The following is a 23,984-nucleotide window of genomic DNA, read 5'->3' on the forward strand; positions in this document are numbered from 1 at the left end:
ATATTCTACTTTATTTATTTGGGGGGTAATTGGGTGTTTATTTATTTATTTAATTAATTTATTTGTACAGAGGTACTGGGGTTTGAACCCAGGACCTCGTGCATGCTAAGCACATGCTCTACTACTGAGCTATACCCATCCCCATATTTTAATTTTTTGTCTGTCATGACTTTTTTCTGCAAAGTGATTTTTAAAAACATTGCCCTAAAGAGTTCTTTATCTTGATCACTGAGTGCTCTGGCACCCCTTTACATTCCACTCCCCAGGTACTTCACCCTAAGAGTCTGCTTCCCACATCTCTTCCCTCTGAATTTTCTCAGTAATTTTCGTAATTTTTCTGAGGGTTACACTTTAAAGTTCTATTTCTTTTTCCTTCGTCTTTTGACAGTGTCTCCTCTGTGTTCTGTAGGATGAGGACTTTTACTATAAGTGCTTTGTAGACATTTAAAATTTTTGCTCTGTTCTGTTCAGTTGCCCCAAGTAGGACTTTGGGTAAAGCCACTACATTTTCATCTGTCTCGGCTTGTCTTTAGACGCTTCCCCTGGTGCTGTCTCCCCTACCAGTCTTGGACTAGCTCTTGGGGTGCAAAACCAATTAGTTCTCGATTGTGAGGAGGAGGGGTTTTCACCCAGGGAAGTGAATTCTTGGGGCCCCCCAAATGCAGACTCTGAACCCTGCAAAAGCAGAAACAAATTCACTTCCCTGGGAGCAAGTCTCCCTGGTTGTCTCAGCTCCCAAAACCAAAGTCTAGAGTCATAGTGACTCTGCGAACCTGAGTCTAAAGGACTGCAGTCCTCTGCACCACCTCTCCTTGTCCCATTCCGTGCAAAGGCGATTTCCCTGGGCTGGGAGAGGCACAAAGGGCGCGCCCAACGGAATGTTGTGACTCCATCGGACACTTTCTCCTTCTGTCCCCAGGGGGTTTCAGAACAGGGTCCAGAAGGGCATGCCTCCCACCCCGACTCAGACATATGAGGCCCCTCTCACTTCGCGGCTCTTCGGCTCCCCTCTTCCACATCATTGGTCCCTAATCCTGCCCCCAAACTCCCAGTCCTTCCTAGAATCACAGCCACGGAGTGCTCTGCTCCGCACCCCAGGAACTGAACGGCAGCTCCGCCCTTGCGGCCCCCCTCTCCCCCTCCGCCCGCCTCAAACCCTCCCGTTTGTGGGCCGAGCCAGACCGGGTATAAAGCAGCGGGCGCTCTGAGGACAGCGCTTGTGACGTCTCCCGGGTTGCAGCCGGTTCAGCAGTGGAGACCTTGTCTCCACCCCTCCCCGGTTTGAGTCGCCCCGGCAACCAGGAGCTCAGCCAATCAGCGCGCCGCCGGAGCCATGTCTGGTGAGTCTTCTCTGAGGAGCCCTGAGGTCCCCCGCCCTCGTTCTCCCGCAGGAACCTGTAGGGCTCAGGGCTTGGCCTGAGTTTTCTTTCGTGACTCAAAACTGGAAAAGTGAAAGCATCAGGATTCCAGGATGAGCCCTGACAAGACGCCGGGAGCGGGGAGCTCCTGTTCCTACCCAACCCCCACAAACTCCAGTGGGCGTTCAGGAGAGAATTGACCTTGAAGTAAAACATTCCTTTCCAAACGGGTCGGAAATCGGCTGTCAGAGGCAAAATCGGCCTGCTGGCACACCTAGTTTGGCCTTAACTATGTTTAAAACATTTTGAAGTTGCTAAAATTTAAAATAAATATGGGCAATTTCACTTAAAAATGTGGATTCCCAACTTCCGGCAGAAAATTTCAAATATCTGACAATAGGTGAGGCCGAGCTGGGGGAAGCAGCTCCCCTTAGTTCGACAGATGCCAGACCCAGCTCCGGGCTGCCGGGCCTGGAGACATTTTTGACTGTGACCTTTATAGTGGGCAAACCTGATCTGTATTGGGTGCATGGCGAATGAGAAGAGTCTCCCCTCTCTGCCATCAACCTGAGGGGAACTTGGAGGTCACCACCTTTAATCCAATGTGTGGACAGCCTCTCCCATCCTGAATCAGCTGCAACACCTGCCGGGGCTGGAGGCCCTGTTTCCCAGAGAGCCTCGCTCTGAGATTGGACAGCGCTAAGATCTGGAAATCTATTTCCTCGTCTGGGGCAGAATTCTCTACCTTTTTGTAATTTCCTTTCCTCTGAACCTAATTCTGCCTTCTGAAAACTCACATACACACAATTTCATCTTGCTTAAAGTGAGGGGCCGAAGGAGAGGGAGGGAGATTGCTTTTATAGTTGACAAAGAAGTTAGAGTCTCCGAAAAAAGGGCTTAACTGGGGATTGGAAGCCCACTGAGAGTTTCGGGGGTGGTAGGGAAGAGGCCCTAGAGCAGAAGCATCTGGGAAGGGCTGAGAGTAGCTGACCAGGCTTCCTGAGTGCAAGTTAGTGGCTGTTTCTCTTCATTCTTCATTCTTTATTCTTCATTCATTCTTCAGCTGTCTGGAGGGCACCAGCACCCACTCCTGAAATACGAGGGCAAGCACTATTTCCCAAGTTTTCAATCCTACAGCATGTTCTGTATGTGAAACTTAGACCAAAAAAATGGGGGGGGGGGCAAAAGGAGGGAAAATGGGATTCAGATCTTGTATAACTAGTAGTAGCCTACCCCAGCTAACCAAATCTTGAGGTTAACTGAGTCATCCAGAGCATTTGTTTACAACCAATAGATGCATCCAAGTGGCCTGCACATTCCTTGAGGAATCCAGTGAGCCCAGAGGGCAGAACCAGGATGCACAAAACTATTTTATTTCCAATAGGCTTTCCTTGATTGCTTATTCTTCCTGCCAAAATGATCATGTGGGTAATATATCTATTACTGCTAAAGGTATTTAGACACGGGTTACATTAACCTGATGTACCACAACCCCTTTCTTTCTCTGCCAGCTTCATCTTTTTTTGTCATTAAATTCTATGTTGGCCATCAATACAACTGCAGGTTGACAGAGTACAGTTTAATCTGAAAGGTTAGTAAAAATCCTTGGTGTCCGATTGACCTGAGTTCGAAGGCAGAGAATTGTGGAATGTCAGAGGAATAGATGGGGACAGAGGTCAGCCCTCAAGGGATGCTCTGGCCACCGGAATGTACTCTCCATGAAGACAAAGATTTGTGTCTCTTTTGTACACTGATATACCCCAAATGCCTAGAGCAGTGCCTCATTCACAGTAGGTGTTCAATAAACTATGATGCCAAGGCTGAGAGATGGGTCACTGAGAACATTCGCATTTTAAGGGGGAGAAAGAAGGTTGGCTGGTGTGAACATGAGGTGGAAATGGAAGGCAGGATAATGGGGAAGGAATGAGGGGCTTTCAGGACACCGAGGAGTGAGGCTGAACTGGGAGCATCTTGCTTGGAGACTGAGATCTGAAAGGGAACCCGTGCAGGGAGAGAGAAGCAGTAACAAGATGTTATCAGCTGGGTTAGATCTGACCGCCTCTATCAGACGGGTGAATGATGTGCATGACCAGCAGAAATGAATGGTAAACTAGAGGTATTGATAATAATCCCATTTATTGTTCAAGACTCGGCTCAAATGGCAGATCCTTCTGAAGGCCTTTGGTGGTGGGCCCGCCCTGAAGTGAAGAGTCTTCTATGTGTTACTTGCGTATGTGTCTTATGCCTTTCTTAGGATAAATTCCTAGAAGGTCGAGCTTGTCATGTAGCTAGTTAAATGGCAGGAGGGAAACTGAATCCTCCAAGTCCAAAAAACCCTCAGATTTGCCTGTGAAAAATGAATTGGAAACAAGACACTCAGGATTAATTACGTTTGGGTCGTAAATCTCTTGACTTACCCTTACCTCTGGCAAATACACATGGCTGTTCTGTTAATTGCAAATAAATGTTGTTAATTGCCTATTCATAACCTTTGACCATTTTGCTACTGGGTTGTTTTTAGGAACAAAACTTTGTTAGTTATATTTCTTGCAAATATAATCTTCCTGTTTGTGTCTCATCTTGTTTTTTTCTTGTTTTTGAAGGTAACAGTCATGCATCTACTGTACCTAGTAGATGGTGAGTTCCTTGAAAGCAGGGGATAGATGTCCTAACTTTCTCATTTTTTAGGATGCACCTTTATGTTTTAGTACTTAGGAAATGTTTGTTAATATTGGTAAGAAGTTAAAAAATAAAAATATATGGGTAAGTAAGCCAAGAGAATAAAAACTAACACAGCAGTATTCAGTAAACACTGATATGACTAATGCAAAGATAAATCACAAATAAAATGCATGTCAAAGCTTAATATACTCACATTTCTCTCAGTAGTGTTCAGTCTGCGAAGTGATAACAACAGGGGTGGAATTTGTGGACGCAGCCTCAGGAATTCAGCCTCAGGAATTCCTTTCCCTTTTCCCAGGTGTTGTCCAAAGCATATAAATCCTCATCAAATTTATATTCCACAGAATTTGAGTGTATGGAGTCTGAAATGCCAGGACCAAGCTTGGCAATACTCCTTTTTGGCAAGCGGGAGCCTGAAGCTTAAACCTGGCTGAATTTAACCCAATAGGAGCTGCCTCTGCCAGGTGTGGTTAATATTGAAAGCAGGACGAGGACTGAAGGTTCACCTGTGCCTTTCTAGTTAATTTTCTTCAAATAATACAAAAAAGTTGCAGGTGCTTTCCCTCCCAGCTCCACCCACAGTTGCCACTGTTAAGTTAGTAAGGTATGAAATTGTGGCACCAATTCTTAGGAGAAAGGTGGTGGTAAACTTCCTCTGGAACTCCTCCCCGCCCTCTACACTATGTTGCATGGATTTATCCATGCTTAAATATTTTAAAATTATTCCAGCTTCACCACCCATTTGGGTAACTTGCTTAAAGTTTCTGTGCCTCAGGTTTCCCATCCATAATATGGGGATATTAATTCTATTTACCTCACAGGGTTACTGTGATAATTGAAAAATAAATATGAAGCACTTGTTGCCTAGCACGTAGTAAGCACCCTCTACATGCTGTTATTGCAAAATTAAAGCATGCTTGTTCTAACAATTTTATTAATACAGAAGAGATCAAAGAAAAACCCCATCTTTCCACTCTGCCTCTACCCCCTTGCCGTCTCTTTCTTACCCAAGAGAACTATTAACAGTTTCATGTGATCATTCCACATCTGTTTTCCCCTCATACCAACATACTGCAAATCTACCTTCATGTACGGAGTTTCTTTCTTTTTTGTAAAATTGAATTCACATGCACTTTGTTTTATCATTTGAAGATACACTATGGTATCTTTCAGGGTGACTGTATACATGTAGCTAACTCATTCTTGTTAATATTCTGCATAATATTCTGCAGTATGTCAAATGTGCTGCCTAAATAGACGATCGGGTTTTATCTAATTTTTGCCAATGATGGGAATGGTCCAGTGCATATCCTTGCTCATGTGTCCTGATGCTTTCAGTCAGATTCCCCAAAGTTGAACAACTAGATCAAAGATTTATGTGCCTCTGAAATGTTTAAAGATTCAGCCTGATTACTTTCCCCAAAGGCTGAGGCAATTCATAGTCCCACTGGCAACGTGCTGGTTTTCTTTCAGTCTTAATCGCCCTCGTTGTTGTTTGTCTTAAATTGCTTTGCCAATCTGATGAGTAAATAATATCTCATTTAATTTGTTTTTCCTTGCAGGCCAGGCAGGGTGCCTTCTCATTTGTTTATTGTCATTTGCAGTTTCCTCCTCTTTGAATCATGTGTTCATATCCTTGACTTATTTTTCTAATGCACTGTCTTTTTCTAATTATTTGTAGGCATTCTTCGGGATTTTAACTCTTTGTGATAAGAGTTGTGGATATCTCTTCCTCGCTGATTGTCTTTTGATTCTGTTTATGCGACCTTTTTTAAACACAAATTTTTGGTGTTTATGTGGCTTTAACCGTCAAGTTTTTCCCTCGTGGTTTCTGAATCTCTAGTCTTTCCTTAAAAATATTCTCAGTCCTGAAGCAATACAAATTTTCTGTTTCATCCGATACTATTCTAATAGTTTCATTTAAAAAATTTAGATCTTTTGTGTGCTAGCAAATTATTGCTGCGATGTGGTGTGTCAGCGGGATAGTTAAAACCAAAAACTTACTGAATACAACAGACACATTGAAAAGTGCACACGTTCTAAGTGAATTTTCACCAGCTGAACACGGACTTGTGTAATCGGCACCCAGATCAAGAAACACAAGAAACAGGACGTGGCCAGCGCCCCTTTTGTGGCCTTCCAGTCACTCCCCCTGATGAGGGTAACCACTCTACTGACTTCTAACACCTTGTATTAGTTTTCTAAAGAGATAATTTTATTTTCATGCAGGTGGCTGATTAAGTATGCCAACACCATTTATTAAATTAGCCACTCTTTTCCCATTAAGCTAAAATGCCTTCTTTATTTGTTGGTACTTATAAGGAAAAATATATTTCTGGTTGCAGTGGATGGATTGCATCACCCAGTGTCTAACAAAGTCGTATCTTCCATTTTGGATTCCAGCTGGGCCCCCTGTAGCCAGAGCTTTGCTGGTTGATGACTGATTTTCTCCATGTGCCTTGTGTGTGTCTAAATAGTCAGGAAAGCACTGGTGGTACTGGCGCACTCAGAGAGGACGTCCTTCAACTGTGCTATGAAGGAGGCCACTGTAGAGGCTTTGAAGAGGAAAGGATGGGAGGTCATTGTGTCGGATCTGTATGCCATGAACTTCAATCCTGTCATCTCCAGAAAGGACATCACAGGTGGGAGCTGCTCTCCCCTTTAATTAAGTCTTTGTGGAACTTCTCGCCTGTGGGCTCTCTGGCCCCGCCTTGGCCCCTCTGGCATTGGCCTCTCTTTTTCCTCTCTGCAGGTAAACTGAAGGACCCCGGGAACTTTCAGTATCCTGCCGAGTCTGTTCTAGCTTATAAAGAAGGCCGTCTGAGCCCGGATATTGTGGCTGAACAAAAGAAGCTGGAAGCGGCAGACCTGGTGATTTTTCAGGTGTGGTAAGACATCAGAAGGGGTGTCGGGACACTTGCATTCTTATTGTCCTAGACCTGTCACCTAATTAGCTATGTGAGCTTAGAAAAGTCACTTAGCCACTTGACCATATTCTCTATAAAGAAGGGTGACACTCTACCATATTCTCAGTAAAGAAGTGTGATTACTTCAAAGGCGCAGTGTTACACAGCTTTGCAGGTATTGTGACTCTGGCTGAATTACTCTTTGAAAATGTGAATGTGACAGCTGAGGTGGCATGTAAGCCTAGAGCTTTTCTTTCCAGAGTGTTTAATCTTTTCTTCAATTAGTGATTTCTTGTGGGATCACTCAACGTTTGCAATGCCCCCCCATCTCAGTAAGCATCCTGAAATTGGTTTGCGGAGTAAGGCATGAGGGATTGTCTTCTCTGCCAGTGGGCTTCCCAGCTGCTGTGTGCATTGCCTGGCTTAATGTGTTCCAGCAGCGAACCCAGACTTTCTCCCCTGGAAGCTGCCTCGCCATTTAGCAGTTAGTACTGAAAATTATGTGCCTCTTGTAAGTTACCTTTCCTGAAAATGCCAGACTGTCCTCAATGACTTTGCTGCTACCAATCCCAACCAGCTTTTTGATATTGAACATGGAACATATGTGACACCGGAAACTTCACAAGAAGGGTGATACTGGTTGTGGCTTTTGCAATTATTTTATCAGCTGCAAAGACTCTAACCTTTGAAGTCCCTTATTCTACCTATTGCTCTGAATCTAAGCCACACGCCATTAGCCAGTGACCCAAAGGATCCCCTCTTGGTCCACATTTTCTATGCTCTTGTAGTGCAGACAAGGCAGCGGCAGCAGCAGCTTTAATTTCTGCATCTAAAATCACCGACTTTTAGAATTGGAAAGGACCTTGCTGGCCTTTAAAGTTGGCTTCTATCCAATGTGTAAGTCTTCTTTACTATCAACACATCTATGCAGGTTGTGCACTGCACAAAAGCAACACATTGAAGGGCAATGTACACACTGCAGATTAACATAGTTATAACAGCGTCCTGACAGATGACAGTGGCAAAACCAGCACACTATATACGATAGTCTTTCAACATGGAAATAAATCTCCTGAGGAAGGAGTGCCTTAATCGATACCGAGGTGCCATATGGGCTAGCCCCTGCTTAGTTTTCTCACTTCTCAAAGAACAACTTGAAAGAGTAAACTTTTCATACCCAGCAAGCTAACCAGCCCTGACTGCAGAACCTTCACGTGGAGCCAGATGTGCTTGCCTGAACAACCTACACATTTATAGCCGAAAAGCTGCAGCTCTGGCCCCTCACATTTAGAGTCATAAATACGAGAATGTGAGGAGCTATTAGAGGTCACTCGAGCCCCCCTTCTTACATATGAGGCACGTGAAACTTAGAGAAGGTGTGGGCCTTGCGTGGCAAGGGTCACGCTCACGTTAGTGGCAGATTCAGGGTGAGGACGCCAGTCTTGCTCTCAGTCATGTGTTCTTTCTGTCCTAAAACACTGCTTTCTTATCCCCTTTCCTGTAGGTCAACCACCCTTCAAAGAGAGAGCTAACAAGTCCTAAAAATTTCTTCTCTGTCCTAGTTTTTTTAATCTCTGGGTGTGTTCCTGTCGTCATTGCCTTGAAATCATGAACCAAGGAGAAGTACTGGTACAGTCCTTGCTTGGCTTTTATCAGGACAAGAGGCCCAACAGGACTTTCTCATGGGAATTCCCTGATGAAGCTCAGTCACACTGATCATTGTTTCTCATATGGGAGTAGTTCTATTTATTCTAAGTGATAGGATTTTACATCCATGAGCACAAGGTACATGTTTCATATTTTTGATTCCACACCCACTTAGAGAGGCTCTTGAGGAAATACTGATTTAGGCAACGCACACTGAAGCCAACTTTGCCTGCAATCCTCGCTGTTTAGACTTTGCTGCCAAATGTGGTTTCACAGAAACACATCTTATTGCATGTGGCTTTCTTCACACCCACCCAATGTTTGTATCTTTAGGTGGAAACAGGAGTGTCCTGTTGACTGACCAAGGACAGTAACTCTCTTTTCTTTCATGTGCTAAATCCTCCAGAAGGCACAGTAGGGCCCGAAGAATGGGTCAACCCTCAGTGACATCACGGGCAGCAGCTGAACATCCTGACCCCTCTTCTGTGCTAGGGGTGTTCCTCATCTGACCTTTCTGTCCTCTGTCCCACAGTTCCCACTGCAGTGGTTTGGGGTCCCTGCCATCCTGAAAGGCTGGTTTGAACGCGTGCTCATAGGGGAATTTGCTTACACGTATACTGCCATGTATGACAAGGGACCTTTCCGGGTAGGTGGATGGTTCTGCTTTTCCCGACACCGGGATTCTGGGTAGGGTCTGTCCTGAGGCGGAGTTCTGAGCACAGATGAGACACCAAGATTAGGCTCCAAGCCCCTGTGGGAGGCATGCATGTCTCTCCCCAAAGTTTTATAGATATTTTCACAGATATCTTGGACTTTCTTGAAAATATTCCAGGAAAAACAGGGATGAGGGGATTAGATTAAAAGAAACACAGATTAAATGATTAAATAAAAGTAGAATGGCAAGATACTGAGAGCTGGACGGTGGATGCATCATTACACTGTTTTGTACTGTTATAATGCATCATTATACTATTCTCTCTTCTTTATGTATGTTTGAAATTGTCCACCATAATAATAAAAAAAGAAAGTCTAGCCTCATTTCTGAGACCCCAAACTATACAAGAAACATTTTTGAGAACTTCTGGATTCCATGCCTGGATACATGCCTGGCACCGTGGGGTGACAGATAAAAACAACAAGCGAGTAACTCCACGTAGGCATCAGCAGTCAGCACTGACTCTGCATTGCCATGACAACCCTCACCTGACTGGCCGCATCCGGGAGTGTGCAGTCCCGGGCCTGCCCCTCCACCCCTCTGCGTACCATCTTCCAGGCTGGTACTTCTGCAGTCACACAGAGCGGCTCAGAGGAGCCAAGGTATAAAGTAACATAAACAGCAGGTGGGGGGACTTGCGTGTTCCTTTCCCTGGAGCTGTTTCATTAACTTACTGTCACCAAGGAGCTGTGGAAGGTAATGACTTTTCTTTTACAGAATAAGAAGGCAGTGCTTTCCATCACCACTGGTGGCAGCAGCTCCATGTACTCTCTGCAGGGTATCCACGGGGACATGAACATTATTCTCTGGCCCATTCAGGTACCTTGTTTTGGTGACCCTTCAGGGGGATTAACTGAGCTTTCCATGGGGTCCAAATCCTCCAGAAGGCAGCTGAAAACAGACCTGAGGTGTGAAAAACAGCACAGTGATGCTTCAGAACTGCAGGGGGCTTCCTCTTAGGACTTACCCTGTGCTTACAGAACAACCAGTGTGTGCACAAGTCCAAACACCACTCTCCCCTAACCAAGGACTCGTACAGATAACCCTAGGTTTGCATAGCCACGTGCCTCGATTCTCTCCAGAAGACTGACATCTCTCTCCAATCTTCCTGTCCTTCTCTAAGGTGCTGCCACAGTCACAGGGACTAACAGAGCCTAAGAAAATTGAAGACATGATTTAGTCCAGCTTACAAAACTGAAGTCTGAAGTAGGCTTTTTGGCAGTCACTTGGACTCTCAAGATAATCTCTTCTCAGGAAGGGGGTTGGAGAAAAGAGCAACTGAGGTGGCCTCCTAAAATACTGGGGAATTACTATTAACATTGGAGAATAAGTGGTAAGAATCACTTATTAAGACTTGTCTAGTTACGTGGAAGCAGAGAAGTGCACACCTCTGTGCTCTGGCAAGAGTCAGCTGCCAAGAAGCTGAGACTCTCCCTTAGGTAACAGAACTTCCAGCACTTTTGGCAGAGAATCCCAGGCTGGCACAGTTTCAAGGTTTTATTCATTTAAAGAAGAGCACATCTGACTAAGCTAAAATAGGTAACAGCTACGTACGTACAGAGAACACAAGGTGAGAGACTAGGTGAATTAATTCTCCAGAGTGCCTCTGGCCTCCACTGTGGGGTGTCTTCCTGGGAAGCTCAGGTTAACTTTCATTTTATTTCGTTGTGTACAGTACAAGGTGCATGCGGTCTGTTCCGTGACTCACCTCTGTGCTTTGTGAATCCCCAGAGTGGCACTCTGCATTTCTGTGGCTTCCAAGTCTTGGAACCTCAGCTGACGTATGGCATTGGCCACACTCCCGAGGATGCCCGAATTCAGATCCTGGAAGGATGGAAGAAACGCCTGGAGAATATTTGGGATGAGACGCCGCTGTATTTTGCTCCAAGTAGCCTCTTTGACCTAAACTTCCAGGCAGGATTCTTAATGAAAAAGGAGGTGCAGGATGAGCAAAAAAATAAGAATTTTGGCCTTTCTGTGGGCCATCACTTGGGCAAGCCCATCCCAGCGGACAACCAGATCAAAGCTAGAAAATAAGATTCACAAGACCTGCTTTCCTTCTAAAATGTAGGCAAATCTAGGTTTCTTTTTCAAGCTTCTTTGACTTGCTTGCTTCTTTAAGATGATTGGTGTTTTTCCTTTTCCCATGCCAACAGGAGAGAGAACAGACTGTATTCATAAATATAACTGGTTCTTACGATTGCTATCATGGCAAAATCTGATTTGGCTCAAGAGGCCTCTGAGGATAATGAAGACAGGAAAGGTATAGAAAGATGCCAGACAGTGTTCTTTAAGGTCCTCAGCACAATTTAATCCCTCTCTTTAAGGATATATTTTTAGGAGTAAATCTGGCTAGAGAGCACCCAACTTCTCAATTATCTATTTTTCTTTTAATTACCTCTGTGTGGTTCATGGCAAAAGGGAATTGCTCAGAGAAAGAGATGACGGAATCTGATCTAAGGGGCTTGTTTAATAGTTACTACTCTACGCTTACTTGTGATATATATTGGCTTTAATTACTACACAGTGACTATTATTCCTAATATGAGTGTCAGCCTTCCTTCAACTTTTGTTGTTAGTATACAATCCACATAGATACCTTGAAATGAAAAGCTAATAAAAATCTTTTAACTCAATCTTCTAATTTAATGTCTGCACAAGCAAACCAACACTTTCTATATACCACATCCTTTACAATGAATGAATTCATAAAAGGAAAGTGTACTCTCAGTACTTTATTTCTGATCCATACGACTGTCTGGAAGTTTTTTCCTGTATCATTGCTAAACTGATGACTTTCCTTTTAAGAATGTGTTTTGGTCCCATGACTTTTGAGATAAAATTGTAAGACCAGAGTTTCATTAACTTCAGTGAACAATATTGATATAACACTCTAACGTCCCATTTAAATTACTAAAGTACATCTCTCCTTGGTGTCAGTATAATTTAAGCAGAATGTGATGAAAGACCGCCCTCTTGTGGTGCACTGACAAAAAAACATGAGAAATGGTGCAAAACAAGTTGCCTGAAACTGGGAACAGCCTCTTACCTGCGGAGGAAACGGCGGCTGGAGAACTGCATGTGCTAGATGCCTGCAGGCACTGGGTGTTCATCTACAGCATCCACAAGGTAGATGGCTGGGTGCTTCAGTTTGAAAATACTTTATTTTCTGTTCATTGCAGTTTTGTGTAAATTTCTAACAGTTCCAAATTTAGTAAATAAAATCCATTTCTACAAAACAGAACCACACTCACTGGTTTCAGTGAAGCTAGTGACAGAGGCATTTAGGCAAAAGTGGAATCTACTGGGGAAGATGGAATCAGAGGATTCAGTAATAAATTATGGCCAGAAGCCTCTAAGGTGACTTGGCTTGAACGCTTGACCGACAGGGCTGTTTCATTCTGAATGGTAATGGAACCTATTAAGATCCTCTCAGGAAATTTAAAGGACATTAAAGAGATCCAGGAAAGAGAGTGGTGTAGAAATCAAGAACATGGAATGTGATAAATAAATGCCAAGGGGCAGTATTTATTCTGGTTTGCCAGATTTATTCTGATTTATCCAATCAATGGGCCAGGCATTCTTCTAGGCACTGGGAATACAGCAATGAACAAAACAAGATACCTGCCTTCATGGAGTCTGAATTCTAGTGAAGAACAACAGAACAGATATGTCAGTTAGGTGGTGATAAATGCTAGGAAGAAGGAGCAGGGTAAGAGAGTTAGAGATGGGATACAAGTTTTATATCGCGTGATCAAGAAAGACCTCTAACAAGGTTACATTTGAGCAAAGACCTGATAAAGTGAGAGTGAGACAAGTAGATATCTGAGAGAAGGAAGCCAGGCAGGAGTGATACGAGCCCAAACCCCTGCGGCAAGAGCATGATCAGTGTGTTGGAGGGAGAGAAAGCAAGTTAGTATGACTAAAACAGAGAAAGCAAGAGAGGGATAGGTTAGACACACAGCTGCCATCAGACCACAAAGGGCCTCTTAAACATTGCAGAAATGTAAAGATAGGAAGTCACTGGAGGGTTTTGAGCAGAGATATAACATAATATGACTTACATTTAATCCTGGCTGGTATGTCTGGAATCAACTATAAGGGGCAATAACAGAAGCAGGGAGAACTGTTGTGAATCTGTAATGACAATCTAGGCAAAAAAAGCTTTGGATCAGACTGACAGCAACAGATACGTTGAGAAGTCGTTGGATTCTGGATATATTTCAAAGGTCAGAGTCACGGGATTTGATGATGGACTGAATCAAGGTCAAATAAAAAACTCACAGGTATTTTGCCTTAAGCAATTGGAAGAATGGAGATTTCATTTGCTAAGATGAGGAAGAATCTGGAAAGAGTACTAGGGGTAGATATGGGAGGTGGGAAGGGGAGAATCAAAATGTGACTTCAGACATGTTATGTTTGAGATTTCTATTAGGACTGTGAAGTAGACAATTGGGTAATAGGAACCTGGAGTTAAAGGAGAAGTTATGGCCGGAGATATACACTTGGGAATCTTCAACATACAGATAGTATATAAAGCAATGTTGACTGAATGAGATCACCTAAAAACCAAGTTATGATAGAGATCTGATGATTGACTTGTAGCGCTCTCCAATGTTAGGAGGTCAAGAAGATGAGAATGAAAAAGGAGTGGCCAGTGAAGCAAGAGAGATGAGTGTTGTGTCCTGACAGCCAAGAAAGTGTTTCAAAGAGTGTCAGATGCTGCTGATAAGCCGAGTGAAACAGGCATGAGAACTGACCCTTGGGAGGCCACTGGTGATTTTGACAGAGCTTTTTCAGTAGAGCGGGGTGATGAAACCTGACTGGAATGGATTCAAGACAGACTGGAAGGAGAGGAAGTGGAAATAGTGTGTACAGGGGGATGTATAGCCAAAGAATATTACTTGTTTGATTTTTTAAGAGGTAAGGGACATTACAGAACATTTATATGCCACTGGGGATGACTCAGAGAGAAAAGGTTTTGATGTTAGAGAAAGAGGACAATTAAAGGTACGTGAATTTGAAAAATGCAAAAGGATATGGATCTAGTGCAAAAAAGAGAAGAGCAAAGTAGTATCAGGACTAGTGTTACTAATACAAGATCACACTTACTAGGCACTCAGCTCCTGGATGCCAGGAACTAAGCAATTTTATATTGTTTAATTTACTTAATTCTTGTAACAACCCTCAGAGGATCATTCTGTTTTCCTTTCCACCTCATAGATTAGGAAATTGAGGAATGGAGAGGTTAAATAGCAGGTAAAGGAGCCAGAACTCCACCCAGGCAGGCAAACTCAAGGGACTACACTTGTAAATACTATATTGCCTCAGTCGAAGCAGGGACAATGACAACATGAAACAGAACACGAGAGCAGCAATCAGCCATCTTCCTGAGAGAAAGACCATCAAGTGTTTTTAAGAAACCGTAGCTGCTTTTATACTTCTAGAGTCCCCGTGTGTCCTGAGCAGGGATAAATGACGTTCAACTCTCTTACAGGCCTGATTTATATGGCTGCTGAAAATTGGTCCTCATAGGATGACAGAGCAGTACTCTTACCAGCCCCAGTAAAGCAGGACAAACATCTCCCTGGTTCTAGACACTGAAACTTGAATTATGCAACCCAGGAGTGCGTCAGCTTTTCTGGCAGCCACTTGTAGTCCCACCTTCAGACCAGTCTTTTGCCCACATATGCTGTTTTAAACATATTTAGAACAATGGCAGCATTGTTGAAACATATACACACTCCTAAAGGGACAACTCATTTAGTATATACATTTGGATGTGTTAAAAATTCAGTCACTTTCATAGAATCAACAGACACTGTCTACATTTGATATGAAGGTATAAGCATTCTGTTTAAAGCAGCGGTTCTGAAGTTTTAGTTATTTATATATTGTATACATGACGTTGATGTATCGCCTGTATCAGTATTGATTTAATATGTCTGATGCACATTTCCCCATAGTTTAGTAGGCAGACACCTTATATTTTATTCAAATGTACAAATACTTACATATATGTGTTTACAAATAACGTTTACCTGTGTATCACCTGGAATCATTTTCAGTACCACTAGTGATACATTTCACATACCACATTCTGATAAACACTATTATGTGTCTGCATATGTGTGTGGACATAACAGAAAAATAGACTGCCTCTGGATGTGGGACTGAGGGCTGGGAAGACTTGGTTTTCATCAAAAGCACATCCATGCTACATGATTTGCCACCATGTTTATGTACTGTTTTACTAAACATGAAACACTAAGTTAAAACAAACAAAAATTCTGTAATACTAAGTCACTTTGTACACTGCCTGGCAAAATAGTAGGCTCAGTGTAACTACTTAAGAATACTTCTGTGTTTCATACCTTTCCTTAACGTTTTTATAATTTGTCACATACTCCTGTTGCTCAAAACTGACATTCATAGATATGAATTGATTCACAAAATTTGAGGAAAAAAAGAGTCACCCACTACAAAATGAAAACTTTCAATGTTTTATTTTTGACTGCAGCTGTTTACAGAAATATAGTTGCGAGTATACAAATGTTCCAATAGAAGCAAAATATCTTTTTAATATTTAACAAGTTATCACAGATAGCTAAAAACATAGATGCAAATGAAAATCCCCCAGAGAACAAACTGAAAATATCTGGTGTCAGTGTTCTGGAATCCCAACTATGAAAGCCATATACACAAAAATGTAACCCTTATATCATTGCAGGACAATGGAAGATGGCAGTTCAGTGGTTGATCAGTGTGCTCAAGCAAACAAAATAGAATTAAAAAAATTAAATGGCAGAATGGTAGCTAAACTACTTGAGAACAGGCTAATGAAATAACTGTATTATGTTTATTAATAGAATAAGTAAAAGAAGTGAATGAAACTCAGTAAAAATTGTCAAAAAAAAGTAACAGATACTTGGAGCTTATCAATTAGAAATAAGGGAACAAGGTGAGCAGATACATTCATTAGATCAAAAGAAATTAGCTCAATGTCATTGGAATCAGTTTGTAGCTTTGAAAGTCACAAACACTTCAGTGCAGGATAGTTCTTTATTGGACACAGTCTGATTCCAAAGCTACTCCCAAACATCTGATATGGGGTCTGTGTGTGTGTGCTGTCCTGAGGTTCACTAGCTAAAAAAAAAAAAAAAAAAAAAAAAAAAAATATATATATATATATATATATATATATACACACACATATATATATATATATATATATATATATATATATATACACACATATATATATATATATACACATACACACACACATATATATATAATAAATCCCTACAAACTATTTCAAACCAGGCAAATTACCTCTGGGAAAAAAGAGCAGAATGATATGGTTAAACACAGGGCTTTTAAAGGAAATACTACAAGTTGGAGTCAAACAGAATTGCGGTATGGTAGAATGCTTTCGATACAGGAATATACTATGCAATAAAGTAGGGAAGATGGGAAAGGAACAAGAAAAGAGGAATGTAGGTTGAGCATCTCCCAACAGTTTGTCTATGCATTTCCAGCACCAAAGTTTGTAGAGTAAGCCACTTACATTTCCACTGCAGGTATTAAGTAGACAGCAGTGGTGATTTTTATAAAGTGAGTATACAATGACTTTTTTTGAAACGAACGTTTTTCTTTCACGAGTTTATTAGTTGGTGATTTGTAAACAGTGGGAAAATTAGAAAAATTATAGAGGTACTGAATATACAGGGAGATTAAAATGAATGAATAAATCTACTTGTGGTTAATTTATTTTCCATGATGCATACAATTGGGAAGGGAGAAATGTCCAAATTATACAATGCATGGTCCTATTTAATATCTTGTCTGAAGCCTAAGTTCCAAGGATACTATATTTTTACTGCATCAGTTCTCATACAAAGCAAGCTATTTTTAAAGATTTATCTATTAAAAAAAGAAATTAAATAAGGTGCTTTGTTGACCTGGCCAGCCATGATGTTTAAATATCTCGGGTAAAACTGTAATTACAAGGAATGACAAATAATTTTGTTCTGAGAGTTGGTCAAGCCAGGCCAAAATTGTGGTCTGCTGGTAAAGTAAGAGGCAATGAAAAGAAAGCTTGTATTATCACTGCCACAGTGTACCCATTTTATGGATAAACAGGAGGTTTTAGCACCTGTCAATTATGTTAGCTACTTTAAATGTCATAATAATTAAAATAAATATAGAACATTGCACCTATATATTTAAATCAGTCATTTAATGTAAACTTTTTAATAAGTGGTAGAAAATGCCAAACTAAGTTAACTGAATTATCAATAACTAGAGTAACTATTTATGTACATAAAATATACTGTATTTCTACAGGCAGTACTGAGAATAAATTATCATTGCCAATAAATGATTATAGATAACCAGGTTAAGTTGAATTTACATCAAAAACAATGTATAACTGTGTCTGTGTGAGTGAAAAAAAACCAAAAAAAAAACCCCCAAAAATAGCCCTTTCTGGATCTTACTGTATACAACTTACACCAGTGGTTCTCAAACCTTAGCAAGCATCAGAATCACCTGGAAGGCTTGTTAAAACACAGATTGCTGAGTCCCACTCCAGAGTTTCTGATTCACTGTGTTTGGATAGGGCCCAAGATTTTGCATTTTTAACTAGTTCCCAGGAAATACTGATGTTGGCTGGTGGGCTGAGAAGCATACTTTGAGAACTATTGGTTTATACATACTATATATGTAGAAAAGTATATACAATAATGTTATTAATATGACACAAAATATATAGGAAGAGGGCTGGTTTTAATGAACTCTCAAACATACAGATTAGCAAGATGAACACCTTAATGTTTCTAAAATGATTTTCTGAAGTGTAGGCATTTCCCCTTATAGTCAATTACATTTCAAAGTCTTAATTCCTACTATACAGTCATTTTAGAAAATATTCACATAACACATACACCAAGTTGGCTAGCCAAAATAAAAGGGATATAAATATTCTAAGTAGTTAAGATAGGAATCATCATTATACAGCATTCTTGACTTCTTTGGAATGATTAAAGTGCATAATACCATTAGGGTGTTAAGAATATTGCATAAAGGTTTGCAGTCTTCAGTGCCATAACAGTCATGGAAATACTCACATGGGGAAGGCAGCTCTATCCCTAAGCTACTACTAGTCTGACCTGTTGCTGACAACCCTTTCTTCAGGCACTACCACTATAGTAAGGGCTGGAACCATAGGCAAAATTAACAAAAACCAGAGGGATCCCCTCAATCCAACTGTATCTGGCTGCAAGGAATTATTTTAGTTCTGGATAGACTCAGATATAACTTCTTCATTTCCACTGATATTAATTTTCATAGACAGATTACTAAGAGGTTCTGATGGGCAAGAAGTACAGTATAATGAATTACTGGGCTCTGTACAGTTAGATGGCAAACTGACATTACCAGGCTTTACCTAAACTATGTGTTAGTGATTTATTTTCATCCATTTTATAATTACGATCAGAGAAGGTGCTTCAAACTCTTCCTTTCTGAAATTTAACTATATATATTTATTTATTTATTTTAAACTATAGATATTTAAGAGTCTCACATATAGTAAAATTTTCATCAGTATTCAGATAAAACCTATCAGCTGGTCAAGATAAAGATAAATTTAGCTAATTTACATAAAGCCTAAATAGTATAATTTTGTGATCTTTCACTTACCCTCCTTCAAAGAAACAATTCTACTATGTATCTTTTCTGCTCCTCTTATGCCAAAGGGAGTCAGAAAGTTACAAAGTTATTGTCTATGGTTAATCAAGAAATGTAGAAAAGAATGACTAAATAGAAAAAAGTGAAAGTTGGAACTATGAAAGTCATTTGTTTATCTGTTTTTTGGCAATAGTGAAAAATGAAATTACAAGAAAGGGGCACTATCATGGTAAAAAGGCACTTTTCTATAAGCATTTAAACCTAGATATAAAATATTAATTTTAAAAAATTTCCTGAAAGTGGAATAAAAATAGAATTTTATTAATAAATGAGGCTAAAATGACATTAAAATAAATGGGGATTAAAGAAATAATGAGAACACTGGGACAATTCACAAGTGATATTCTAGGTATTATTCCGATATTTACTACATAATGAACATTATCTTCACAATTTAGCTCTAATGACACAAATAAGCAATGGAGAAAACCTCTTCTTAAATACATGTTATGAGATTCTATTAACCCGCCTAGTAGGATACATATTTTGAGTTATTTTTCTAATGAAGCTGCTGAACTATACATACTGTCTCTCTCTTTCCTTAAGTCCCTCAGTATAACCAAAGGCATACAGATGTAACGTGGCTGTCTAGGGATGAAGTCTGTGGTCATGAAGCAGAGTAGAGCTAATAGGTTCATATAATTTTTCAATTAATTAGAAACAAATCAACTAGAAAACAGATATTAGAACAGAAATTCTCAACAGAAAGATAAAAAATTCTCAAATTACTCCCAGTGGATATTTATAAACCATGTTGAATTTGAGACTCTATTAAAGCATTTAACTCCAGTCTACAATTGTTGATATATTTAAACAGATTTCATTTTTCTGAAACATCTACAATGGCTTAAATGGTCAAAAGGAATTATAATCTTAGTTTTACCGGGACTCAGATAAAACTTCTTTCTCATTTCCTTTGACACAATTTTTGTAGGCAGATTAACAGGTTCTGATGAGCAAGAAATGTACTATAATGAAATTCCCAACTATAGCATATACAGTATTATAAAAAAAGAAAGGAAGGAAGGTCCCTCATTGATACTGCTTCTATAATAAAACAAAGCCCTTTAAACATCTGTTCTAGGGAAACTGATGAAAACAGATTTGCATTGGTTAAATAACATAATACTCTAATTACAAAGGTAACATGATAAAACTCAGAAGCAAAATATGACTTCTAATTATCTTCTCCTACATTGCTGTGGATATATAATGGAATGACAATAAGGAACACACACACACACACACACACACACACACACACACACACACACACACACTCTCTCTCTCTCTCTCTCTTACACAGACACAAAGATAAGCTCCAAGCATTAATGTAAGTTGCTAGAAGAAAGAACTATTGAGTATAACAATATAAAGAAATAAAATACGGTTCATAGTTTGGTTAGGTCCTTCTGCCATAAGTAAAAGTTAATAAATTGTTGTTTCCAAGGCCTTTGCTGGCTCATGGAGTCTCTCCTAGATGCAGCTATAACTTGTAACAGTAATCTGGAAACTGCATTATTAGCACAAGTATCAACCACTGACCGTTGAGCTAACTTTTTAATAAGACGACAAACATTTTTTGTAACCAAATTGTATATTCATAATGCGGTACTTAATATTGACCTTTAGGGGTAAGGAACATTTAACAATGTTAAAAAGAAATCCATCATTACTGAATAAGAATATGGTAGCTTAGCACAGCCCTTATATAAATAACCACAAAATTTATGAAAATAAACATTGGGTTTTCTGCCTCCATCCAATCAAACCACTACAGTTCAGGTGTATGTTCTGTTCTCAACTTAGATATTATAAAACAGAAAATTGGTCCCTGGTGACTTGGCATTGGCAATCAGCATTTTACAATGATAAACCTCTTGCTAAACAACAGAACAGAAGTCAGCACACAAGCCAGACTTTTTGCCACCACTTCATCTATAGAGCAGTGTTAACATTCTAACTGGAACTCGATGAACAGATAGACTTTCTGAGTCTCCTGGGTAATCTCTTAGAAAAAAATTCAGAAAACTCAGAAATAAACTTACAGCATTTTATTTCTACTCCTATTTTTATACCTGTAAGTAAGCTTTCTGACATTAGCCAACCTTTTGCAGTTAGAGTTTCACATTTTAAAACTGAAGCACTGGATTGTGTGACTAGTCCTTCTCATAACCTGAACTATATTGGGTAATTTTTCCTTATGGGGTGGGGAGAGAAGAGATATATTGAAGAAAATGTTTTTGGTTTAGAGAATTTATAAAGTAGCTCTGGATATTACAAGATGGGGAAAATGTTATTAAAATTACAAACATGTTTTTTTTAGTGTCTTTATAAATAAAAGGCATAGAATACAGAAAGCCAATTAATAATAACAATAACAACAATAATAAAATATTAAATATATAGTGAGCAAAGACTGAATGGCTCATTCATGTGAAACACCATTTGACGCAACTGCCTATATGGGTTTCCTTACTCTAACATTTTGCTGAGTGAAAGATCCAGCGAACACACAGTAAGCTGCCTTTAGCCCACTAATCACATCAAGGAACTGCCTGATGGAATGGCCACAGATGAACAGGTCATTTGTTTCAAAAGATACTTAAATACTCAATAAAGACATAACAAACCCTCCCCCCCTCACTGTTATCAGACGCCACGTTGTGGTAGAACATCAGACAAACTCACAAATTTACCACAAAAATGTGTGGCAAAAAAGAATAGTTTATATATATGTATATATATAAATTTCTGTATTTATGCCAATGTACTCACTCAGTACAAATAGCAAAATAGTATACCATTTCCTAAATACAAAATATAGCTTTCCAAAAAAATGAAACACACATTAGATATAAACCATCCAAAACTTGAACGATTGAAAACTGTATTCAAAATTAAATGACCCAGAGTAGGTCTCTTTCTGAAAAGTTCCCTTCATATCGGCAAGAAGCCTGTACTACTGAAAACATAATTCAATGCCTCTCAATCAGAGAGAGAAAGAAAGAAAGGGTTGGGGGTGGAGGGAAGAATATATGAGAACAAAGAGAAAAAACAAATTAAAGAAGAGCACATTCAAAGAACCAAGGAAGACCACCACAAAAGGGGGGAAAAATCTGGCTGTATAAACAAAACCAACACCACAATTCCACAAAGTTCAACAAAATGTATAGGATAGAAAAAATTAAAATTAAAAAACAAAAACAAAAACAGAAAAGTAGCCTTCAACAAACAATTAACAGGATCTTTTTTTGTACACTTAAAAAATAAAGGAAACAGACAAGAATGCCAAAACATCTTATCTATATATAGAAGCCACATACAATTTGGCCTTAAACTGTATTAACAGCTTTCTACATGCCAAAAGGAAAATAAGATACAAGCATGTGTCCAGACAACAGGTTGTAGTGAGAAGCAGGCATCCCATGGGTGGTGAGAACACCCAAAACTGTATAACTAATGCTACAACTGCAAGTTCTGGAGTGTGTTATTTTTGTTCTCTACAGATGTAACACAAATTAATTCTTCATTTTAAGTCAATGATATGACCCTGTAAAGCCTAAGGCTTGTGGGAACCATCAGATAAGTGACCACTTCAGACTGTAAAGCACTGAGGTGACAAGTGAATTACACCCACTGCAGCTCAGGGAGAAGTGATGTTTCCAGATATTTTAGTTTGTCTTTTTTTTTAATTAAAATTTATACTATTTCCTATTAGAGGGAAAAATTTGAAGACTTCAGAACAGCACCGTTCATGGAAAAAAAATGCAGTTTCTTGTTTCTCAGGAATCAGCTCCCCTCATTTCTGAAAAGGTGGCCCCCTCCCCAGCCTGTGCTGCAGGAGTTGCTGGGTTACCCCAGGTCAAAGTGGCCTTTTCATTTAAGTTACCACAGGGTCACAAAGTTAGTAGTATATTACTAATTGTCTAAAATAAAATAAAGAAGAGGAGAATAATAATAAAGATGAATATAAAAAGGGAACACCAGTCGAAGACTGGGATAAGAAAAAAACACTCAAATTACTCAGTTTTAACTACTGTAGGAGGATATCAGAACATAATTTACCATACATTCTCCCTTTCATTTTTTATAGAGCAAGATGATTATTCTTCTATGCAGTTATGGTTAAATCCATTAACAGAAACAGGGAATTAACAACTCTCTGAAAAACAAAATCAATAGCATTCCAGCTGTTCCCAGTTTGTATGTTGTCTGTGATAAAGAGGTCTTGAATCTGTGTAGAGCTCTTAATACAGCTTACTTGTCAAAATGTTATCTCTTCAGTTTCTCCATAAAAACTGAAAAAAAATTCCTTCACTTTGGCCAATAGCTGTGTTTTTTATATTGAAAAATCACAGCATTAGTTATTATTTAAACTTTCCTTTTTCAGAAACCACTACTTGACTAAAACAATGCAGGAAAGAAAATATGAATGAAGAACAAAAGTAAACATGACAATATGAATTATTTTCTAATAGCAATAACAACTGAGTGGTCCAGCTTATCAATTTAAACTGTACTTTTAAAGATATAATAGTGCCTAGGTAAATAGCAAGAATTAATTCTGTCAGCTGGAAACTCAAATAGATTCTCAGTCATCACTGTTATTAGGAATATAAAATATAAAGATGTTAATGATGGTGGTTAATCACTGCAATAGACAGCATAGGTGTGCTCTTTTGCAGTCAGAGTAAAATTATTTACTCAGTCACAGTTTTTCATATTTTGTTTTGTTTTTAAAGTAACAGTTCAATAATCCTCATGGAATCACAGATTTCAGGATCTCTTGAAATCAGGATTTTCTTCATGGAATTTCTAAAAAAAAGAAGAAGTTTAATATACTCACTTGGAAGGGAAAGCATTTATAAAGCTCCTCTCACCCTGAAGGATCCCAAAGTATAATACAGTACTATAAACGAT

General features: G+C 39.6%; 2 protein-coding genes across 16 annotated transcripts in view; one reads left to right on the plus strand and one right to left on the minus strand.

Annotated features, from left to right (window-relative positions):
• The first annotated feature begins 1,185 nt into the window (after positions 1-1,185).
• NQO1 (NAD(P)H quinone dehydrogenase 1) lies at positions 1,186-11,944 on the plus strand. 3 transcript variants are annotated; one of them, XM_010960582.3, is made up of 6 exons: positions 1,186-1,340; positions 6,518-6,682; positions 6,793-6,923; positions 9,126-9,239; positions 10,026-10,127; positions 11,040-11,944. In XM_010960582.3, the coding sequence occupies exons 1-6, from the start codon at positions 1,334-1,336 to the stop codon at positions 11,343-11,345; spliced, it is 825 nt and encodes a 274-aa protein (XP_010958884.1). In that variant the 5' UTR covers positions 1,186-1,333; the 3' UTR covers positions 11,346-11,944. The 3 variants fall into 3 exon arrangements, with proteins under 3 accessions (XP_010958884.1, XP_045377037.1, XP_045377038.1); XM_045521081.2 differs by lacking the exon at positions 9,126-9,239; XM_045521082.2 differs by lacking the exons at positions 9,126-9,239; positions 10,026-10,127.
• A 3,851-nt stretch (positions 11,945-15,795) lies between these two features.
• The window catches only part of NFAT5 (nuclear factor of activated T cells 5), a 114,271-nt gene continuing 106,082 nt past the window's right edge, over positions 15,796-23,984 (minus strand). For all 13 annotated transcript variants that reach the window (XM_074370513.1, XM_074370512.1, XM_074370511.1 and 10 more), the window contains one exon: positions 15,796-23,879. The gene's annotated coding sequence lies outside the window, so the exon portion shown is untranslated. The remainder of the gene's footprint in view (positions 23,880-23,984) is intronic.

Source organism: Camelus bactrianus, chromosome 9, assembly GCF_048773025.1.
Source record: "Camelus bactrianus isolate YW-2024 breed Bactrian camel chromosome 9, ASM4877302v1, whole genome shotgun sequence".
In the NCBI taxonomy this organism is placed as follows: domain Eukaryota; kingdom Metazoa; phylum Chordata; class Mammalia; order Artiodactyla; family Camelidae; genus Camelus; species Camelus bactrianus.